We start from the raw sequence: 22,548 nt of genomic DNA on the forward strand, positions 1-22,548 counted from the left end.
GATCATTAGCGGTGCGGGCTGTGGCGTGCTTGGGTGCCATCGGGAGGTGGTTGCCGGTTTTAGGAGGCTGGTATGGAACACCGGGTGGAGTCTCCGGAGGTTGTGTGGCAGGTCCAGGCGTATTGCTACCGGGTTCACTATTTGCGTGACTCGGAACGGCCCGATGTACTTAGGCCCCAGTTTTTTCGAGGGTTGGGTTGACTTTAGGAACTTGGTGGAGAGATAGGCCATATCCCCCGCCTGGAACGGCGGTTGTTGGCGCCGGTGCTTGTCGGCCTGCTCTTTGTAAGCAGCCTGTGCCTCCTTCAGCGCCGCCGTGATTACTGGCCATGCTTCCGCGATCTTCCGTCCCCAGTTGCTGGCGTCCACCTGGGGTTCCGGGGGTTGAGGTAGCTCCGGTATGGGGACGAAGTCGCGCCCCGAGACTACTTCGAACGGGGTTTTCCCCGTGCTCGTGTGGACGGCGTTGTTGTATGCGACTTCGGCGAACGGGAGCAGTTCAGCCCAGTCGTCTTGGTGGTAGTTCGTATATGATCGTATAAATTGCTCTAAGGTGGCATTAAGAACCTCAGTGGCTCCGTCCGTCTGCGGATGCCAAGCCGTAGATAGGGCCTGTTGGGTCCCCGTCAGCTTCAGGAAGGCCCGCCAGAATTTGGAGGTGAACTGTGTGCCCCTGTCGGTCACCACACGTGCGGGACATCCGTGTAGCCTGTACACGTGGATGAGGAAGAGTTTGGCTAGTTGTTGTGAGGATGGGACCGACGTGCAGGGGATGAAGTGGGCCTGCTTTGAGAAGTAGTCCTTCACCACCCAAATGGCCGTTTTCTTCTGGCTGGGTGGGAGGTCCACTATAAAATCCATAGAGATTTCCTCCCATGGGCGGGAGGGTTCTGCCACCCGTTGCAATAGCCCCGCGGGTTTGCCTGGTGCCCGTTTGGCCCTAGCGCACGTTGGGCAGGACGCCACGTAGGTTTTTACGTCTCGCCTGAGCGCGGGCCACCAGAATTGGCGCCGTGTTAGGTGTAGGGTCTTGAGGAACCCAAAGTGTCCCGCTTGCTTGGCGTCGTGTGACCTATGCAAGATCGCCTGGCGTTGCGAGTCCGGGACGTAGATTCTGCCTTCCCCCCATGCCAGGTCTTGCGCCATCGTTACCTTGTCGGGGTTTGCCAGGAACCAGGGGTCGGTTTTGAGGGCGGCGGCGAGGTCCGTGCGCATTCCCCCTGGTAGTTGCGGTTGGCTTCTTTCCGTCGCCGGTTGTCCCGCCGTCGGCTGCGCCGTAGCGTCGAGCTGCCTCCGTGCGCCGCTTCGGGTGGTCACGGCCATTCCCAGTTGCGAGGCGGATAGGACCGTCCCAATGGTGTCTGGGGCGGGCTCTTCGTCTTGGGGCAGCCGGGAGAGGGCGTCGGCCAGGAAGTTCTTCTTGCCCGGCATGAACTTCAGCTGGAAATCAAAGCGGCTGAAGAATTGGGCCCATCGGACCTGTTTTGGGCTAAGGCGTCTAGGCGTTCGTAGGGCCTCGAGGTTCCGGTGGTCCGTCCAGACCTCGAATGGTTGGGTGGCTCCCTCGAGTAGGTGACGCCATGTCTCTAGTGCCGATTTCACCGCGAAGGCTTCTTTCTCCCAGACGTGCCATCGCCTCTCTGTCTCGGAGAACTTCCTTGACAGGTAGGCGCATGGTTTCAGGAGCCCCGTGGAGTCTTTTTGTAGCAGGATGGCTCCCAGGGAGAAGTCTGAGGCGTCGGCTTGGACCACGAACGGCCGTTCTGGGTCCGGGTGTGCGAGGATTGGTTCCGTCGTGAACAGCGCTTTCAGCTTGTCGAATGCGGTCTGGCACGCGGGAGTCCAATTCAGCACTGTGCCTGGGTTCTTGGCGCGTCGGGTGTCCCCCACCCCTTTGGTTTTGAGGAGGTCCGTTAAGGGGAGGGCTATCTCAGCGAACCCCCGGGCGAAGGACCTGTAGAAATTCGCGAATCCCAGGAAGCTCTGTAGTTGCCGTCTGTTGCGGGGCCGCTCCCAGTTTAGCACCGCTTCGACTTTTGCGGGGTCCATTTCGATGCCGTCCCCGGAGATTCGATACCCCAAATAGTCTAGGCGCTCTTTGTGAAACTCGCACTTTGTAGGCTTTGCATAGAGCTGCGCCCTTCTGAGCTTGTCGAGGACTTGCCTGACTAAGGTTACGTGCTCCTCGTGTGTTTTTGTGTAAATGAGGACGTCGTTGATGTAGACCAGGACCCCTTTAAACAGATGTTCATGCAGTACCTCATTGATGAGCTGCATGAACACCCCAGGGGCCCCCGCGAGTCCGAAGGGCAGTACCTTGTACTGGAAGGCGCCTAGGGGGCAGTTAAACGCCGTCTTCCATTCGTCCCCCTCCCTGATTCGGATGCGATAGTACGCCTCGCGAAGGTCCAATTTGGAAAAGACTTTGCCCGTGGAGAGGTGGGCGAGCATGTCCTTTACCAGGGGTAAGGGGTATTTGTTGGACAGGGAAGCCGCGTTTAGGCCCCGGTAGTCGGTGCAGAGCCGTAGGGTCCCGTCTTTCTTCTCCCGGAATAAGACGGGGGCTCCGACCGGTGAGCATGCTGGCTCTATGAATCCCCTGTCTAGGTTTTTATCGATGAACTCCCGGAGGGTTGCCATCTCCTTCGGGGTCATCGAATAGATCTTTGGTCTAGGTAGGGGGACGTCGGGCAGTAGGTCGATCCGGCAATCCGTCTTGCGGTGGGGGGGTAGTTGGTCTGCCTCTGCCTCTCCGAAGACCTCGGAGAAGTCGGCGTATTGTTCTGGTAGGTCTGCTGTGGTAGCGGCGTTGTCTTGTGTGGTCGCCTCCGCTCGTCCTACCGTGGGGTTGCTTTTGCCAGCTGGTGCTGGTGCTCGATACTCGCCGTCGCCGAATGTGAAGGTGCGGGTCGCCCAGTTGATCCGCGGGTTGTTTTTCGCGAGCCATGGCATCCCCAGGACTGCAATGGGCCGTCCGATGGGCGTGACTACGAACGATGTGCGCTCGGTGTGAGTGCCCATTTGCAGGGTGACCGGCTCGGTTTGTAGCGTGGCTGGTTTCCCTCCCGCTGTAGAGCCGTCCAGCTGGTGGAATGCCAGCGGCGTGGGGAGGGGGAAGCAGCGGAGGTCGAGTTTAGCGACTAGGTCGGGGTGGATGAGGTTTTTTGAGCACCCCGAGTCCACTAGTGCCGCGGCCGTGGTGGCTCCGTTGCCGGCAGAGAGTTGGATTGCTGCCAATATTACGGAGCTTTTGTCGTTTCGTTGAGGTGGTCCGCGTTGCTGTCCCACCGCCTGCCTCGCCACGCGTCTCAGAGCAGGCGGGGAGCATTTCCCGCCGGCTGGTCGGGGTCGGTATTGTCCTCTTCCCCCCAGTGCGCGTCCCAGCCCTCTTCCGGTGTCGCTGTGGCCACGGTCATTCGGCGGTGAGGGGGCGGCCCCGGGTTGGGTGGTTTGGGGCTAATTTTCGGGGCGGGCTTGGGCGCGCTGGTCGGCGGTCGGTTGGCGAAGCAATCCGCCGTCTTGTGCCCTAATTTGCCACACCTCCCGCAGGGCTCCCGATTGAACCTCTTTTTTGGGTATATGGGGCCGGCCATCCCCCCGTGTGGTGCGGGTACCTTTTTCCCGACATAGTTTGTGTCTTCCGTGGTTGTCATAAGGAAGGTGCGGTGCGCGTGTTCGGCTCTCCCCGCGAGGTGGATCCACCCGTGTAACGTTTCTGGGTCGTCGCGGTAGAGGGCCCATTGAAGAACGTCGCGGTTGAGCCCCCTTTTGAAGATTTCCAGCAGGGTGGTCTCAGACCAGTCGCAGACCTTTCCCGCGAGGGCTTTGAACTCCAGGGCGTAGTCAGGGACCGTGCGTGTGCCCTGTTTAAGTCTCTGGAGTGCGCTTTTCGCCCGTACTTTAGCTAGGGGGTCTTCGAAGTAGTTTTTCATCTCTTTGATGAAAGCAGGGAAGGTGGCGAGGGCGGGGGAGCTGGACTCGTACAGTTGGACGTACCAGTCCGCCGCCCTGTCTTGGAGTTTCATCGCCACGGCGGCGATCTTGTCGGCCTCGGAGTCATAGGAGTGTCCGTGCCTCCCCATGAACTCCCTAGCGTTGGTAATGAAAAACGAGAGTTTTGAGGGGGTCCCATCGAAGAAGATGGGGAAGTCCTTTGGGGCCCGGGCGTTTTGTGCGGCCCCGCCTCTCGCTTCCCGGGGTGTGGTGTCGGCCGCCTGTGCCGTCTGCTGGCTCTCCGCTGGCCCGTGTGGGTTCGGTGCTTCGCTCGGGGTGTGGGCTTGTGCGGGGACGTCGTTGGGTGGCGTGGGGGGCATAAGCGCCTGGAGCATGGTCCGGAGTTCCGTCAGCTGAGCCCGCATGGCCGCGAGTTCAGCTCGTGCCTCCTCGTCCACAGCCCGCGCCGCCGCTGGGGCCGGTTCCGTTGGCGCGTCCTCGGGGGTGGGTTGCCGGTGGGGTTCATCGTCCCTCCGCCGCGGGTCCGCTTCCTCCTCCGTCTGATGGGTGTCTCCGTCGTCCTCCTCCGTGTTGAGCACCGTGGGGCTGTCGCTCCACGCCCGTTGCTGGGGTGTGATGTGGGGCGCGGGGTCCTCCGCTGGTTTCGGAAGTCGTGCTGCTCCCTCCCGCGGTCGGGTTGCCTCCGTCGCCATCTCCCCTTGGGGTTGGAGCTGAGGCTCGGGTCGGGTGGGGTGGGCGTCCATGGCTCCGGGAGTCCGCGGTGCCTCTGGCCTCGGTCGGTCCTCCTCTGTCTCTTGCCGCGCGGCTCGCCCTCCTTGCCCGCGCCGTTCCGGCCTCATCTTGCTGGTCTTCTCGCCGTCTACTCCTCCCGCGGCTCGTTGTCGTCCGGTGGGGCTCGGCGAGGCTGAGTTTATGACTCTCAGCTTTATGTCATGCGCTGCCTACCTCCGAATAACGTTCAGACGCTGGTTTGCAAAGCAGGTTCTGGTTTATTTCAGGTTAGGTACAACGTTGGTAGAAAAAAGCTGAGAGTGACAGGAGCGCGCCGGTGCGGGGTTTAAATACCCCGCGCCGGTCAGCGCCCCCTCGCTCACGGTCACGTCACCCCCCTTTGTCCCATGCGTTGCCCTGCCATTGGTTGAGGGTTTCCGGGATCGCCCATCCTCAGGTTTCCATTCTTCTGCTGATTGCTTTCAGCTGGGCGATCCCCGTTGTATTGCCGCTGATGGCTTGGGTGGCTCCGTGATTCGTTTAGCTATTGTTTGTTAGCCGTTAGTCGTTGTGGGTTGATGGCTACTTAACTTGTGCCCCTTCACTTATTTCCTTGTCATTGTCATGAGTGCCATTGCGCTGATGACTTTAGCTCAACGGCACTCATGACAACTAGAGACCTATTCCTTGTCTCAGCGTGGTTCCTGGCTGTTAGGACAATTCTTGACCAGTATGGCTGCTACCAGCTACAGTCTTCCTCTGACTGGAGGAATCCAGCTGTCAGCCCTTCAAGGTAGACCAGGTCAGGAAAGAAACACCATGAGAAATACTAGAAAAGACTTTATTGATACAGGCTCTAGTAACAGAATCATGAAAGTCTGCCAGTGTTTCCCTTTCTCTCCCTCCTTCCTATAACAAAGACAGTCAAGGTGGGGCAACCTTGAGTTTCTTTCTCACGCTTTCTTGTTTTCCCAGGCTAAGCTCATGTTTTACTTACAGTTGCCACATATCTTCTTGTACTCCTTTGCACCAGTTTAGTACAGTTCTCTCAAGCTATATAGCCCCTCAGTTCAGCACTAGCAATTTCTCAGCTGGAAGTTTCTCAAAGCTTATGGTTTGCTGTTCTGAGAGAGCCAATGTGGTGTAGTACTTCAGGCAGTGTTTCTCAGTCTTGGTAACTTTGAGTGGAGTTCATCTCCCAGAATCTGGGAATTGAAGTCCATGCATCTTAAAGTTTCTAGGGTTGAGCTACTCTGCCTTAAGGTGCTGGATTAGGAATGGGGAGACCTAGATTCTAGTCCTCCATTAGACATGGAAATCAGCTGGGGGACTTTGGGCCAGTCATTCCTTCTACGTCCTAATCGGTGTCAGGGTCTGCAGTCAACAGCCTGCCCAAAAACAAAACCTCTTATTATGCAATGTGCTAAAAACTTCAGTAAGCAGGACAAACTCTAAGAACAACATTTAGGGTAGTTCTGATTGACTGTCCTTCTCTCAACTAGCTTAATCACCCCAAAAATACTGACTGGAACAGCAGCCCAGAAAGTTTCAAATAGATAAATGCGGTTCATTCATTTGACATCATCACATCTCTAAACTTAGCCTAAGAAACGACAATTGGCAACCCACGGGGGAAGAAAGGGGTGAGTAATTGCAGGACATGCAAAGAGAGGCACAAGATTAACTTTCTGCGCTTGCTTTTTGCTGAAGAATAATATTAGATAATAATAATATTTGTTTAATGTAAGCTATTACATTAATAAATTGTTAATAAATTGTAATAAATTGTTTAATGTAAGCTATTTCTATCGCCGCTCATCTCACCACAGAGACTCTAGGCGGCGCACAAAGGACCAAAACCAACGCCCCCCCCCGCCCCCGCCCCCGCCCCCGCCAACAACAGCATGATTTACAAAACGATACTCCAAAATAGTAAATGTCAACATTATAATGTTGGTACGGCCCCAAAGAATAGCCCTCGCTTGTCATACACGATCGCTGCTACTGCTTGCCTGGCACCGTTTACGGACGTCCCGTGAGCAAGCCACTGTGCTAAAAGAGCGAGATGCGGGAGCGGGACGGCGCATGCCTCGGCCCCCGGACCCCCAATTCCTTGGTTCTCGAAACAAGGGATCGGCTTTAGAATCCAGATTTTAAAAATACCGCTGAGCGTGTGCGGGATATTTAATTGCTTAACTGCTTTGTGATTCTGCCTGGTGTGGCATTCGCTTCTGGAGCAGCAGAGAACCGGGCTGCTCTGAAACAGGAAAGACGTTTTTCCCCTGAAGCCCCAGTCGCTCCTCCGACTCTCTTGCGACCGCGGGAAGCCAGCGACGCCCAGCCGCTCGCTTCCCTGTGAGGGATCAATCCAGCCCGGCCTCACCAGCTGACGCCCTGCCCCAGTCACAATGACCCAGATCTGCAGGACCGGGCGGCGCGGCGCGGCGCGGCGCCATCCGCAGCTGCAGTCGAGAAGCGGCACTGGACGGCTCAGGTCACCATGTGTCCGGCAGCGACGGCCATCTGTTCCCTCCTCTCTGCCGGCCGCATTTTTCCAGGAGCTTAGGAAGAACGGGAGGAGGAGGAGGAGCTGGGTGCTCACGTGGAGAAGAATTGCAGCGTGACGCCAAAGAAGAACCCCGCAGGGAGGATTCCCTCGGAGGTAGGAGCCGGCTGGGCTTCAGAGGACAGGGCGGAGCAGGAGGAAGGGAGTCCCCCATTTCATCATAATCGCTTCTGCGTAGGATCCAAGGAATCCAGGCTGCCTGACCCCTGCATGTGCTGCAGAATTCCAGCCGCTGCAGAATTTTGGCAAGGTGACAGGGAGAACAGCTCCCCTTGTCAAAATGTCTGGATTGAATCAGAAGACAATATATTCAGAATAGAGAAGTAGTGAAAATGAAAGTGTGTCAAAACCTGCCCATTTCATCCAGTTAAAGTCACTGTCCCTAAACCAATGCCCTCCAAATATGTTGAATGTGGTGGGAGGAGGGCAGCAGATTGTGGAGGGTTGGCTAACTAGCACTGAAGTGTAGTAGCAAAGTGCTTGAATCAGATTGCCTGATGCTAAAGGAGCCTGTTAGAAAAAGGATAGTCAACATTTGGATGGATTAGAAAGTTTCAGTCCCTGAACGGATGCCTCGTTTTACCATCTTTAGACAAGTAATTCTCATGGAAAGTGATGGTCTATGAGCTAGTATAGTGTAGATAGTTAGGATTGTCCACTGTGAGTTGAGAAGAAATGGTTGTCTCTAGGGACAGGATGGGAAATGGCCATCCAGTGCAGTCCTCCTCCTGGGTTAATGAAGGGGGATGGGACCCTGTTTCCTGATGGCTTGTCTTTTTTTTTTTAGATTTTTTTTATCCCGCCTTTATTATTTTTATAAATTACTCAAGCCAGTGACCATACCTAACACTCCTTCCTCCTCCTATTTTCCCCACAACAGCAACCCTGTGAGGAGAGTTGGGCTGAGAGAGGGAGCCTGGCCCAAGGTCACCAAGCCGGCTTTCAGGCCTAAGGCAGGACTGGAACTCCCAGTGTCCTGGTTTCTAGCCCGTTGGCTTAACCACTAGAGCAAACTGGCTCTCTTTTGAACTGAACTGTTGAATTGCACTTTCCATTTTTTCTCCCATCGTAAACCCTGTTCTTGCTCATTATGGGTGTAGTATAGGGAGGCAGCCCTTGAACCCTCATTTGAGTGTTCTTGTATAGGTCCCTGTTTAGACAAGGTGTTGAATGCATGAAAGGATGCGAGCAGCTGGCATAATTTCTGATCCTCTTCTCCAGCGATTGGGAGGGGGGGGCATCTTTTGCTGGCAGGGAATGACTGAAAAGCTTTTGAAAGCCCCAAAGGCTTCACCATGCCAGTTAACATAAAATAGTTGGGGGGGGGGGATATCATGCTGCATCTTTCAGCAGCTGGATCTTTCCTTTTACTAAAACTCTTCCTCCTCTTCCTCCTCCCACTCTTTCTTCTTTATTTCTTTTTTGGTGGAGGGGGAGGCCATTTTAACTGTTTTTAATCTGTCTATATGGGTATACATGACACAAGCAATCCAGCCCCATGAAACACTTTGCTTGGAGAGCTGTTGAGCACTTCGTTGACCCAATGAAGCAGCTCTCAGAGTCAAGGCCAACTTGCCTTGCAAAGACTGGCCCCAAAGCTACTGTTGCTCAGCAATGCAGCGTCACTGCACTGCCAGTTAGAAGATGGGAGCTGCTTTGCTTCACTGAAGGGATGCTTCTCTCAAATTTCCTTCAAACTGAAGTGCAAAGTTCTCTTAGAGCTTACTCAAGAGTTTTTTTTATTTCCCATCCCAAACAGATAGGAAATCAGACCACCAATTTCAAGGCTATGAAAAGGGATTGGGGCCTCCTTGAGGCCACAGATTGATTCTACTTGGAAATGAATTGTGTACTGTTCTACAGTATAGAGTACTGTAGACCAGTGTATAGTGGTTTACAGTATAGTGTAGACCAGCTTTTCTTAACCTCAGCAACTTTAAGAGGTGTGGACTTCAACTCCCAGAATTGGGGGGGATTCTGGGAGTTGAAGTCCACACCTCTTAAAGTTGCTCAGACTGTTTTATTTCTGAACTGAGCTGTTTCCTTAAAAAAGGACATCTGTATTCTTTATATCTAAATCTGTTACTTGACAACAACAACAAGAACCTTTTCCTGAGAAGGGTGGCTGCTGAAAGGTGTCTTTTCCCTAAACAGAAAACAACCAGACAAAATCCAGTTATTTTGCTGTATCAACCTGGCTCCATAGGATTTAACTGCTGTGTTCAGTGATTTCCCTTGTTAGAGGATTAATGGCTTTATAAGTTAGCGGGCAGAACTAGATCTAGAGAGCTGAATTAGTGCAGCCTAACAAGCTCAAAGCGTCATGGAAAGTAGAAAACCATTAATAAGGTTTTAAAGTAACGTCAAGAGCCATCCATGTTTATAATACACAAATAAACAGTTTCACTAACTACGGAATAAATCATTTTCCATTCAACAATCTCTAGGAATGTAAGCATCACAGGAGGAACAGTTTGGAGAATAAAATATGTTATTTGGAATGAATGAATGAATGTGTGTGTGTGTGTGTATTTGTCATACCAAGATGTCAAAGCACTGGCTGAAACAAAGGCAAAATTAACAAGACTCACTTCTGGTTTGAAGAATATTGTTGACTACTTTTGTTGGTTGTCATAAAATGAATGAAAACTGATTATAAATTATTTTCATTGCTTGGAAATTAGCTTCAAATTGCAAGGAAACCAACAGAGGGAAAATGGCATAATGGGTGATCTGGACAAGCTGCTGTGCTTTCTGAAAATTCCTATCAGGTGTGTCTGCAGGGTATGGTCAAAAAAGTCAAAATGGCAGCTGTGAGGTATGATTGAAGTTCTGCCCAGTTTTGTGTGTATTACGTGTGCAACACATATAAAAAATGGGAAGAGCTTCAGTCACATGTCAGAGCTGCCACCTTGACTTTTTTTGACCATAGCCTGTGAACACCCTGATTCCTACTTTCAGTCTTTTACCTTCTCCATGGAACTGCTGAGCTCCTCCTGCATCTTTTCACCTGTTTGTTACTTTGCAATAAAAGCAAGAAGATAGAGGCAAGCCTGGGGGGATAGATTGCTTATGGTTATTGTGAGATGGTTTTGACTCACTGTTTATTTTTATTTTATTGTTGTTGTTTTGCCAGTAGGGGAGCACCACTGCATGGCCTCTTCTGGGATGGAAAACCATTTACAAAATTAATTGGAAAGGTAGGAGAGGATTGTTTGGGGAGGAAGTTACTTTTTAAATGGTTTAAAAGAATGTAGTGCTTGTAAACATATAGATGTCTTTGTAGAAAAAAGTGGACTTTTAGTTTCTATCATGGTAGGATACAGGTTACTGGATACAGCAGTGTTTCTCAACCTTGGCCACTTGAAGATGTGTGGACTTCAACTCCAGAATTCAATGTGTGGACTTCAACTCCCAGCCACATCTATGCTGGCTGGGGAATTCTGGGAGTTGAAGTCCACACATTTTCAAGTGGCCAAGGTTGAGAAACATCAGAATAGAGTCTTTGTGGGGCATGAAATGTGAAAAGCTGAGAACCACTAAGTTAAAGCACAGCATGAGTGAAGGTGGGTGGGGTGGGGTGGAAATCTCATCTCTGTTTTACATCTCAAAGTGTTTTTCCCTCCTGCCATTTCCCTTTTTTCCCCTTTCCCTAGCAGTGGTTACTTTTAATCAATTTATTACAGATTAAAAATATCTCTTCATTAGGAGATAAATAGTTTTGTAAAATATTTGGGGGGAGGGGTTGCTGGTGGGTGGCTTGTTATTGTTAACATCCTCCTTGTTGTGAATTCAGACTAACACAAATATTTACAGGTTTCTGCTGCACATTTTTCATGTGGTCCTGAGTTTGGGGGCAACCAGCTGGCCAAATACTCCTCCTGCTACTAATTATAGAAGAGGAAGACTAAATCTGTCCCTCCCCTTGGTTCCTCTCTTTACAGACCAAGTTATCCACGAAGACAAGATCGTATGTCAAACCTTGCAAGATGTCACAGGCGAAGAAAGGGGCTGAAGCTTTGCTCCAGTCATCAGCTCCTGCACACAAACCCCAGAAGCAATTTCCTGTAGCTCTGGGCTACAAGATGGATCAGGCTTTAATTTCCGAATCTGTCCCTGTTGTCATACACCCAGGAGGACTTAAGCCTGAGTACCTTAGCTTTGCCTTCTACAACCCTAATTATACCAATTCATACACTCCATTTTACACTTTACAAAAACCAACCTGTGGCTATCGGTATTGTCGAGACACTGACCACCGAAGGAAAGTCTTGGATGTCGAGAGAGCAAATATTCCAAAGTGGAGAACTATTGTGGGGAAAAAGCCAGGGGTGGCTCTGGAAAGCAAAAATATTTGAAATGGCCATGCGTTTCTCCAGAGACTTTCCTTGATTTAAAACAGCATTCTGATTCAAAGCCTGAATTCTGCCATCCTCCAAGCATGTCTAAAAGGAGATGCTGTGGAAGCTTCGAAAGAGAGAGTTCTGCCTTATGGCAAGAGCTTCTGGAACAAACCGTGATGGAGTAATCCAAGTCCTACAGAAAAGGTACCAAAGCCAGCCTTACTTTGGCTTTGAAGCCACAGTCTGTGGTTTAACATCTACAACTGTAGATTTCCCACCAGTCACAAAAGCACCAAAATGAAGACCCAATGAGCTGATACTTTTCTCTCTGTTGCCTTGTTTACTATGATGTGCTTTTTGTTCTCAGGTAAATGGGGAGAGCAAAAGCAGAAGAAATTTAAGATTTGCTTTGTTCAGCCAACCATAGTTCCAGGTATTACAATGAAAGCAAAACCACAACACTTCCCTCAACATCTTTCGAACCACTTTTTTAAAAGTCAAATGCTCTTAGCAGCTCTTGTTCCTGTACACAATGCCAGCTACTTGGTTGTGCCATTCAGTGTAGCTGTTCCTGCCTGCATCTTACACCCTGGCACTATGTGTTGGACTGTCTCTGAGGCCTCTCTGCACGGTCTGCACCTTGGATCCTGTCTAGTGTGGTAGACCCCTGCTTCTGTGGATCTGGTGCTTAGTGCCTGTTCTTGTGCTGCTATGATCAGTGCCTCAGTGCTGTCTTTTAGTCCAGCCCCTTCCAGCCACTGGTAGGATTTCCCAATGTCAGCCCCCAGCCACCTCAACTATCTGTCGATGGTACATCCCATACAGGGTCTTGTCTTGCCATGGCACTTCCTTTGCTTGATGTTCCTTCCATGTCTGCTGCTGCCTCAGGCATTCTCTCATCAGCTCATCTTTCGGTGCCATCTTACTGAGGTACTCCTGGATGCTCTGGACCTCATGCAGGACAGTGGCTTTGACACTCACCACACCAGAAATATACATACAGGCATATGTATAAAAACATGTGAAACAATGGAAAATATGCACTATGCAAGACCGTGGAACATGTGTGCACAAGATAGAACAGGATATTTCCACAGATTTTCATTCTCAGATATGTATTGGAAACATTCCCTTGGTGAATGCCTTTTAGAACAAGAAGCATGAAGCATATGGCCTGACAAAAATATAATGTGCTATTCAAGATGATATCTTGATAATAGCTTATACGTTCACATTCAGGTTACCACTACATAACACAGAAGTAGAGAAATTGGAAAAGGGATCTAAAACAAGCAACACTGATAATTTGTTTAGGGAGCAAAGACTATGTAGACATGCTAATAACATACCCCTGCAACTGACCTGCATATAAGTACATCTAAATTGGCTTGGTAGACATTTGGTGTAGGGGTTAAGGTGTCAGGCTAGAAACCAGGAGACCATTAGTTGTAGTCCCACCTTAGGTATGAAGCCAACTGGGTGACCTTGGGCCAGTCACTCTCTCTCAGCCCTAGAAAATAGGCAATGGCAAACCACTTGTGAAAAACCTTGCCAAGAAAACTGCAGGGACTAGTCCAGGCAATCACCAGGAGTCAAAAATTGACCCGAAAGTACCCCCCTCCAAAAAAGACATAGATGTCCCTGTAAGGCCTCTACCCTGTGTCTTTACCTGCCTGGCTGTGTAGTAAGTATTTGAAAGCTGAGTGCAGAACTCTGCAAAGAACTTTGTATCTGCTCAATTCAGAGGGCAGGCTAACCTCTTCTGGATTTCTGGATCATCAGGGCTCCCTAAATTTAGCTGAACGTGCCTAGAGAATCCTTTGCAACACAAAAATCTGTGTGGAGTGGACCTTAAACATATACCCACATATCCCAGTTCAGTTTACTTATACCCTTGAGCAGCAAATGTCTGCACAGAACTTTAGAGCTAGCCTACAGTAGATAGATAACAAAAGAGGAAAGCTGCCACAAGGACAGGTACATATACCTATTATTATATACTTAGGACATGAAGAAATGGCACAGTCATTAACAGTTTCCTTAGTCTTATCACTACTCTCAGTGATGCTATTTGCATACCTCATTAGAAGAGACAGTAACATACAACACACTATTTGGATTGTTGTATTTATTTCATTTTTTATTTTATAATTTTTTTCAACACAACCCATAAGTGAATTGTTTCTTGCACTGCCTCCTTAAGCTCAAATTCCTGATCTTTATAGAACATTTTCAGTTATATTTTTTCTCTATCTGTCCCTGCCTCATCGTTTGCTAACTGTCAGATATTGTGTCTTTTGTGCAGTATGCCTTGGAACTCAATCTAGGGCACTACTTAAGCTTATTTGAGTGAATGGGACTGCTTTCAAGCTGAATGGCCTTTTCAAATGTTATGATTCCACAAGTGAATTAATAGGAACAGTGAAAAACAAAAGAATTGTTTCTACAAACTCTTTCTTGTTTTTTCGTAACCAAGGCTGACAGAATCAAAAGTGGATTATACATTATTAAGTTACCTTCAGAGCTACAGTTAGGGCCGTTTTAATCAATACCTGGGCCCTATAATCTGCTAGACTCTCATTTTACATTGTTCTATTTTTGGCATGAATTTCCCGTGACCCTTTGGTACCCCATCACAGGACTCTTCTCTCATTGGCTAGAGGAGTATTTAGTGTCTACTTAAACTCCAGAAGCTGCTTTGAAGAAGCTTTCACTATTTTAAAACTCTCAAAGAGCTTCATCTTCCCTCATTAAGGAAGTTTATTTTTAACAGCTTCTGTCCTCCCTACTTCATTAGTTTTCCTCTGAGCTATTCATTCTATATGAATGTTTAATAAAGAGGCAAAACCCTTTAGAAGACCTCACTGTTCTTGAAAGACGCATCTCTCTATTTTGCTTTAAATATGGGGAACATGGATGGCAAAGCTGTTGAAGAACTGAGTACCACAGAGTGCCACCAGTGGTACAAGAAATTTATGACAGAGTGTCCCTCTGGACAATTGACTCTACATGAGTTTAAACAGTTTTTTGGCTTGAAAAATTTGAGTCCATCATCAAATGAATACATTGAACAAATGTTTGAGACATTTGATTTTAATAAGGTGAGTGGTTTAATATGGTAGTGATAGCTGCCCAGAGTCATTGAGAGTTGGGGGGCATACAAGTTTACTATATTACTATTATTACTACATACAATATTCTGTATTTTCATGTGTGTGTGTGTTGTGTGTGTGTGTGTGTATAATAAACCTTATGCCAGAATGATTTATTAATCTTTAATGTGCCTCAAGATTCTTGCTTGTACTGATATAAAAGCATGTGACTGGTATGTGGATCTATAATGCAAAGGTCAGTGAAATGATTTATGTGTGTTGATCTGTGTATTTTCTACCTTGGGTGATAGCATTTGTTTCTGTGAAAATTGATTGTAATGACTAGCTTTCACTCAAACACTTTATGTCAGCATTAATTCTGCATACACTTCCTAAGTCATGTTTCAGATTGCTGTTTTTATGACTGTGTTATATGAATAAATCATGGGATATCTTTTTTAAAAAATGTTTGTTACAATGGCTAAATTAATCATTGATGGATTAGGTGGTAATTTAAAAGAATAAGCCTAGTTTTCAGAAGCCTAGAATTATCTCACTTAAAAGGCGCATAAGTAGAAATGGAACAGAATGATCTGTATTGCAATTTTCTTCTACACAATATCAGGTTTACTCCAGTTTTTCTCTGTTGTCATTTTTTTTTACTTACATCAGTATCTAATTACTTGACCTACAAAAAATGTTTTCCATATCCAAATAATTTTAATGTGGCACATATTAACAGTGTCTATCATTATACATACAGATACACAAAGCATGTTGTAGTTGTGCAGATATAAAATGATAATGGTGAATCAACTTTCCTTGAGTCAAAGATAAAAAGGCTGGCTGGGAATTTGGGGAGCTGGAGTGCCAACAGACCAGAAGGGTGCTATCTTAGGAAAGGTAATGATTTTGGCTGAGCCATATTTAAGAAACTTGACTATTGACTGTGGATAGTGGTAGGGAACCAGATTCAGAATGTTCTGTGAGGAACTTTCAGGAGAAGAGTTCTAAAGATGCTTTTCAGGGATCAAATCACGCTTTCAGAGAGCAAGCATGTAAACGTGGAATTGTTTGTTGACGTTAAAGGAGCAGACTGGACTTTATCTTTGGGTCAGCTTTGCACTTGGGCAGTTTCATGGGTCTCTGTGTCACATGATTGTGGTCGCCATCTTATTTTTTTCACCTCCCCGGACACCATTACAGATGAATGAGAGCCTGCCTCTCTTTTCCTAATCTAGTATTTTAAATTAATTTGTAGGATTGGTTAATTTGTATTGGCCCACTTAGGAAATGCCCATGATAACTTTTTAGTTTGTGGTCTTAATTTCTCCTGACGTCAGTGGATACAATGCACTGCCCCCTTCCCTGCAAACCTTGCCCATCCTCATTAAGCCTATGAATATCAATGAGCCATAACATGATTATTGGATACTATTATAACATTATCAAATACATAAAACTTTATTAAGTTTCAACAAGAGATAAAATATAAAGAAACAGAAAAAAAAAGAATTAAGAAGAAAAATCAGAAAGAGAGCAAAATTAAGAGTGCAGGAAAGAAAAAGGAAAAGGAAAGGAAAGGAAAAGAAAAAAAAGAAAAAAGAAAAAGAGAAGAATAGAAAAAATATCTTCTGACTTACTTTGGTACAGATACAAATATAAGATACATTAACCTCTTACTCTAAAAATTAACAACAGTGCATAATATTTCTATAATCATAAACAATTCTAATCATCAAATCCCAAAATTAAAGTTTTATTTCTTTCTGTTTCAAGCAAAAAGTCCAAAAGTGGTTTCCAAGTAAAAATACAACTAGACAAAGTTTTTTCTTTAATCAGTTTCACCATCTTGGCCAATTCCATTAACTTCACGATACTATTAATCCATTATCTTCAGAAACGTTGTGAAAACAGAAATCAATAAGATAGAATTGACAGAGGCCAATATTTCTTTTCTGTGCTCATCATGATTGAATGTTATCAGTTGAAATTAGTGTTAAAAACTATGTCCTCTAGAGTGACACTAAATAAATTATTATTTTTCCGTTAGATTCCAGAAAGTTATATTCAGCATACCTAAAGACTGATGCTTAGCCAGATGGAATTTCCCCCCCCCCACCCGCACTCAGCCAAAAAGTGTTATTTCTGTTCGAACTGTTCTGCACGAATGTGAAGTGGTGTGTAGCATGAAGGGCTTTTGTTGGAAACTCCTTGGGGAACTCCTTGCATGGTTCTTTGAATCTAAGCCATAATGAATAACTCAACACCCAGGCAATGTAGGGTGGTAATCGAGTTCAATACTGTTAAAACATAATCTAGTTTCAGAACACCGCATCTGTACAATAACTCAAATGAGCTATTTCTGATTCAAAGGCCAATACAGTCATTTGATGTCAGGGTTCATTCCATTGGAATACTATTTCCTTTCAAATTGTGTGATTTTATAGTTGAAATCTAATTATGTAAATGAACTAAAATGTTTATGTTTTTAGCAGATTATTAATGTAAGAGGGTAATTATTTGGGTAGGCTATTCCAGAACTTCTGAAGATTCACCTTCATATGTATAGTACATGCAAAATGTATTAAGTTTCTTAAAGAAAACTGAGATGTGAATTGAATGAATAGATCAATAAATACTGTATCCTAAATCCTGACTATAACTTCTCAAAAGGCATCTTCAGAGTCTTGACAAAGACTTAAACTGGGCAGCATGAAGCACATGATAGTTTGGTTGTGAGCTGCCCAGAGTTTGCTACAAGATGGGCAATGATATATACATGCTTTAAATAAATTAATAAATAAATGACTATGTCAAAGCAAAATTAAATGCCACAAAATTAACCAATCAACAAAAGAAAGTCCTTAATAAACCCATAACTGAAGCTAAAACTAAAAGTAGTTTTACAAAATTGAAACTAACAACAGTTCTGCAATGTACTACAAGATTTTTCAAGAAATTTTGCTTAAACCACTAATCCAGGTAATCAATGAGATTGATCTACATCAAGAACTCCCTTTGTCATGGAAATAAGCTTTCATCTCTTTGATCTGTAGGGAAGGAAATGACCCAACTCATTCAGAGTCATACACACCTATTTCTTTATTGAATGTAGACTACAAGCTTTTTACAGCAATGCTTGCAAAAGGAAAAAAAATGGTTTTCTAACCGATTTAATAAACCTAATCAGACTGGATTCATCCCAAAGGGTTACATGAGAGATAATATGAGATACGACTTGAATGTTATTGATAATATAAATCAGAACAAGAAGATGACTTACTGGTGCAGAGAAAACTTTTGATAATTTGTGAAGGCCTTCCTTGCTCAGGACTCTGAAGATGAATGCTTAACTTTATATTTTGAAATCTCTTTTTATTATGTCAAAAGTTGGAATTTAGAAGCTCAAAGCATAGAGGATCCTATGACTCTCAGGTTTATCAATTTTCTTTTTAATCCATGTTCCTATTTTTATTCGTACTGTACATTATATACAATATGCTCGTGCTGAGAGTACAAGTGTGGCCACTGCAAGGTATTAAGTTATAAAAGTGCACTATAAGTATAGCCATAGCTTGCTTAAATTAATTAATTGACATGCCACTTCTTGCACTTCAATAGGATGGCTACATTGATTTTATGGAGTACGTAGCAGCTTTAAGCTTGGTTCTGAAAGGGAAAGTGGAACAGAAATTGAAGTGGTACTTCAAGCTGTATGATGTTGATGGGAATGGCTGTATTGACAGAGATGAGTTGTTAAACATCATTAAGGTAAATTGTTTTCCTCAGTCTTTTTTCAGTCAATTGCTCTTTTGATTATATATGGCTGATATACCCAGCCATCGTCCTTGATTGGTATGATGCTATGATATTTAAGTGTCTCTTACACTATATGTGCCATATATCTCTATTACTTATGTAGAGTAAAATGCAGGGGGGAAAATGTAATATGTTCAGTGCAAAGAAGGGGTGTGTATGTGTGTGTGTGAATATAATTTATTCCCTGCCCATCTCACTCAGAGAGCGACTCTGGGCAGGTTACATAAAACAGGAGTAAAACATTAATTAAAATACAATAAAAAATAAAGCAGTAATATATTTATATTACAGGTGGGTTTAAACACTGCATAATATCACTTTGCTCAAGCCAGCTACCCTAGCAACATTATTAAGGACTAATGATTGGCTACATATGATTGTGCGTAACTATGATCATTCAAGAGAAATTAGCAGCATCAACATTACTGGAAACTTGTAACAATAAACCTAACATTCAGTCTCCTCTGATCACCAGTGCAGGAGGAAGACTTGAGAGCTATCCAGACTTTTGGTGATTCCCACCAGAAAAAAAGCACTGTCAGAACATTAGTTACATTTATTCCACAATCTGAATATAATTCAAAGGAAAGCCTAGAAGAAAAATCCTTAGTTATTCCAATTGCATTTTATGTATTCCAGTATCAAGTACTTGAAAGAGAATTCAATTATTGCTAGAATTTCCTATGGTAATGAAAACATCATTCCCCCCAAGGTGAGGTTAGTCCCAACCCTGTTAGCCTTCCAGAAAGCCCTTAAAACATGTTTTTTTCCAGCAATCTTGGGGATCCCAAGGGGACCTTGCAAGGCGGTTGTATTATGTGAGTTGATTGGTATTCTCTCACAATCTTGGTTTTTCTGTTTTTACTTTTGTTTTTACTTTAGTGTTTTAATGATGGTTATACTGTTTTAATTGTCACTGTGGTTGTATACTGCCCAGAGTTACAGTATGTCCTGTGAGATGGGTGGGTATATAAATTTGCTAAGTAAAACAAAGTAAATAAATAAATTTACTACAGGATCAACTTTTGTTAGAGGGAAACTGCTCTTTGCTGGAGCAGGGGACAAATGAATCATTTCAAAGGCCCTAAATCAATAGGTCAGGAGTCAGCATGGTCAAATGGCTATGGCAAGAGGCAGGCGATCTTCTACTTTCTCCTTTGGTGGGGGCAAACTGCTGTACATTACACAATCTCTCTAAGACCAACTCACAAGCACAAAGCAAGAAGATTGGGTGAATGGACTTTTTGACAAAAAACAGGTTTGGGTAGGTTAGAAGAACTGTACAACAAACATATAAAAACAGAATCTGATCTTCACATTTTAAAATCACAAAATAGTTTGTAATTCCCATTGGAAAATACTGCATTAGCATGAGAATGTTGTTGTTGTTGTTGTTGTTTTTAAAAAATACATATTTGGACTGTTCACAGGTAGAGAAATTGAATGTGGACCTTTTCCGATTTTATATATGTATTTCTTTTCAGGCAATTCGCACCATTAATCCATGTCAAGAAATCATGTCAGCTGAGGAATTCACAGATATGGTGTTCAATAAAATTGATATAAATGGAGATGGTAAGGAACCTCTCTATATACACTGAGATATTACTGGTTAGACATAATTGAATCTAGCTAAATTCTCAACAATTCTTCCTCTTTTAAGCCTATTCTGTTCCACCCACCACCACTTCAAATTAGTCTCAAAAAATGAAGGAATAATTATTATCAATGGGAAAAGTGCACACCAACAAGAAATGGGAAGAGTTAAAACCAGCTAAATATTGAGGTCCAGAAATCATGTCTTCTAGTTACTTAAAATCAGAAGCAGAGGACTTATTTGCAAGCTGAAGCCTGCATTCTCTTATGCAAAAGCAGGACAATGGTAGTGGAATGAAATCCATCTGCCCATCCCATCCATTTACCCATCGACAGAGAGAAACTTGGACAGGCTTTCAAATCTGATATCAGCTCTTTGATATAGGCTAGATCAAGAAACAGGCATGGCAGGGATTTCAGGAATGCTTATTATAGTAGTAAGGTAGGATAATAGAATCTTGAAAGCCTGTCCAAGTTTCTCCCTGTCCCATCTTATACTAAAGAAAATCAAGTTATGAGTTTTTCTCTTATATTTTCCTCTTTCTTAGGGCTGAGTAATCTTTTCTCAGAATCTCCCCACCCCCACCCAATGGCTTGTTCATTTTTTCTCTACCTACAAGGTCAACTCTAAATTCATTTATGGATGGCAAAGAAATTGATGGATTTGAATTTGGTTGATTGAATTAGGTCCATCAACCTTTTGTAATATCCTTACTGAAATATTTAGGGAATTTTGTATTCTTCAAAAGCAAAAGAAAAACCTACAACTTTTTTTTTCAAAAGGTGACCAGACTTAGGCAGAAAGGGGATAATGTAGTTAGTGCTAACTGGATATCCGTGTTTGCATTGTTCACAAATTCAGCCCCCATTCATTCCTGCAGGCCATGCATGAACCAAATTCTCTTGGTTGTTTCTATAGGTGAACTGTCTCTTGAAGAGTTCATGGAAGGAGTACAGAAAGATGAGGTTCTACTTGACATTCTCACCCGTAGCTTGGACTTGAAACATATCATTGAAATGATCAAGAATGATGGAAAGAATCCTGGCAAAGCAGGAATGTTCACAAAAGCAGCTGAATAGGCAATTTATTTTTTTTGTTTTCTAAAAAATGTAAAAAATGTAATATGCAAACAAAAACCCAATACTACAAATTGGACAACTGTCTCTGTTTTAGAGTATTTGTGTGTGTGTGTAAAAAAGAGGCACTGTCTACTATGAACACACTGAATAACGGTTATCAGTGGATGAAGACATCAGCATTGCCTAGAAAGTTGAGGCAATTATCATGGTTCTGGTCAAATGAGCAAATAAAATGGAAGAAGGTACCTAGTTTCCATGTTCTTCAAAGAGTTACGGAGGAAGGCGAATATGAGGGAGTGTTTTGAGATGGATCCACAAGATGCCTTGTGCCATTTTGACTGCCTCTCATGGTTGCTTCTTGTGGTGAGGAATACAAGTGAATTAGAAGAGAATCAAAATGAGGAATGTAGAAAAGTACAGCTTTTTGTAGAATGTCTACTTCTTGATCTTCCTAAACAGTAGTTGAACTGAATGACATCCGAGATTATCTTCTGGTTCCTGCATATCTAAAAATTGTTCTTTAAAATCAGTAGCACAAATCCCATTAACTCAAATTGATCTGGAGGCTGTAAGTCTATTATAAGTCCTCTGATATAAGCCTTTTTGCATATTCAGAATTTCTTTTTAATACATGAATGATATTGTCCAAAGAACAATATTTTGGCTTTATATAGATTTAGCACATGCCATTTAAAGATTAAGTGCTATATTTTACTGTAGCAAATTCTGCTCATTTATTTATTTATTATTCTAATTTCTATCACCGCCCATCTCCCCCTGAAATGTTGTGTTATTTTTTTTCACAGAATGATCCATCCTTTGATCTGAGTTCTTCATAATTTAAATGTGTACATACAGTATTTGGTTTCCCTAAAACAATTTTGTATTTTTTTTAAAATAAGGCCTAATAAATATTTCTCTAAGTACTTTTTTTTTTTTTACAGGAACTGAAGCATAGTCTAGAGTTTAGTTGGTATCAAACTGACACCCACATTCAGGCACATAGACAAAAGTCCTAGATGTTGAACTCTTTTCTAAATGGATTAAGCAATCATTACAATGGCTACAATGAAAAATCAATTCTTAAAAAATATAGAAAATAGTAAACTTTTGTAAAAGCAGTTTTGAACATTGGCTACATTTTTTAATAAAGAATAATTATGTGAAAACACCAGTATACACTAGACTAGAAAAATCTATTTCTCTTCTAGCTTTGTACATTATTATTACATGCATAATAGAGGATAAGGAATCATGAAAGTACTTTCTATTATGAGTGACAGAAGCTACATGCAGAACATGCATGGGTCTGTCAAGTTTTCATTGTAAGGTTTTTTGGCCAATCAGTCGTGGCATGAAAAAAGATCTGTTTGAGTTACATGTG

General features: G+C 44.4%; 1 protein-coding gene across 1 annotated transcript; it reads left to right on the top strand.

Moving 5' to 3' along the window:
* The first annotated feature begins 13,949 nt into the window (after positions 1 to 13,949).
* GUCA1A (guanylate cyclase activator 1A) lies at positions 13,950 to 21,164 on the top strand. Its single transcript, XM_063300078.1, has 4 exons — positions 13,950 to 14,675; positions 18,291 to 18,440; positions 19,973 to 20,063; positions 21,004 to 21,164. Exons 1-4 carry the CDS (start codon positions 14,478 to 14,480, stop codon positions 21,162 to 21,164), a joined length of 600 nt encoding a protein of 199 aa, XP_063156148.1. The 5' UTR covers positions 13,950 to 14,477.
* The last annotated feature ends 1,384 nt before the right edge of the window (positions 21,165 to 22,548 follow it).

The sequence above is a fragment of the Candoia aspera genome, chromosome 3 (assembly GCF_035149785.1).
Source record: "Candoia aspera isolate rCanAsp1 chromosome 3, rCanAsp1.hap2, whole genome shotgun sequence".
NCBI classification, from domain to species: Eukaryota; Metazoa; Chordata; class Lepidosauria; order Squamata; family Boidae; genus Candoia; species Candoia aspera.

Bases quoted from the DNA above. Each gene is read 5' to 3' on its own strand.
- GUCA1A (XM_063300078.1), top strand. From the start codon at position 14,478: ATGGGGAACATGGATGGCAAAGCTGTTGAAGAACTGAGTACCACAGAG. The intron at 18,441-19,972 runs GTAAATTGTTTT...ATTTCTTTTCAG, and splicing joins AGTTGTTAAACATCATTAAG to GCAATTCGCACCATTAATCC. The intron at 20,064-21,003 runs GTAAGGAACCTC...TTGTTTCTATAG, and splicing joins AATTGATATAAATGGAGATG to GTGAACTGTCTCTTGAAGAG.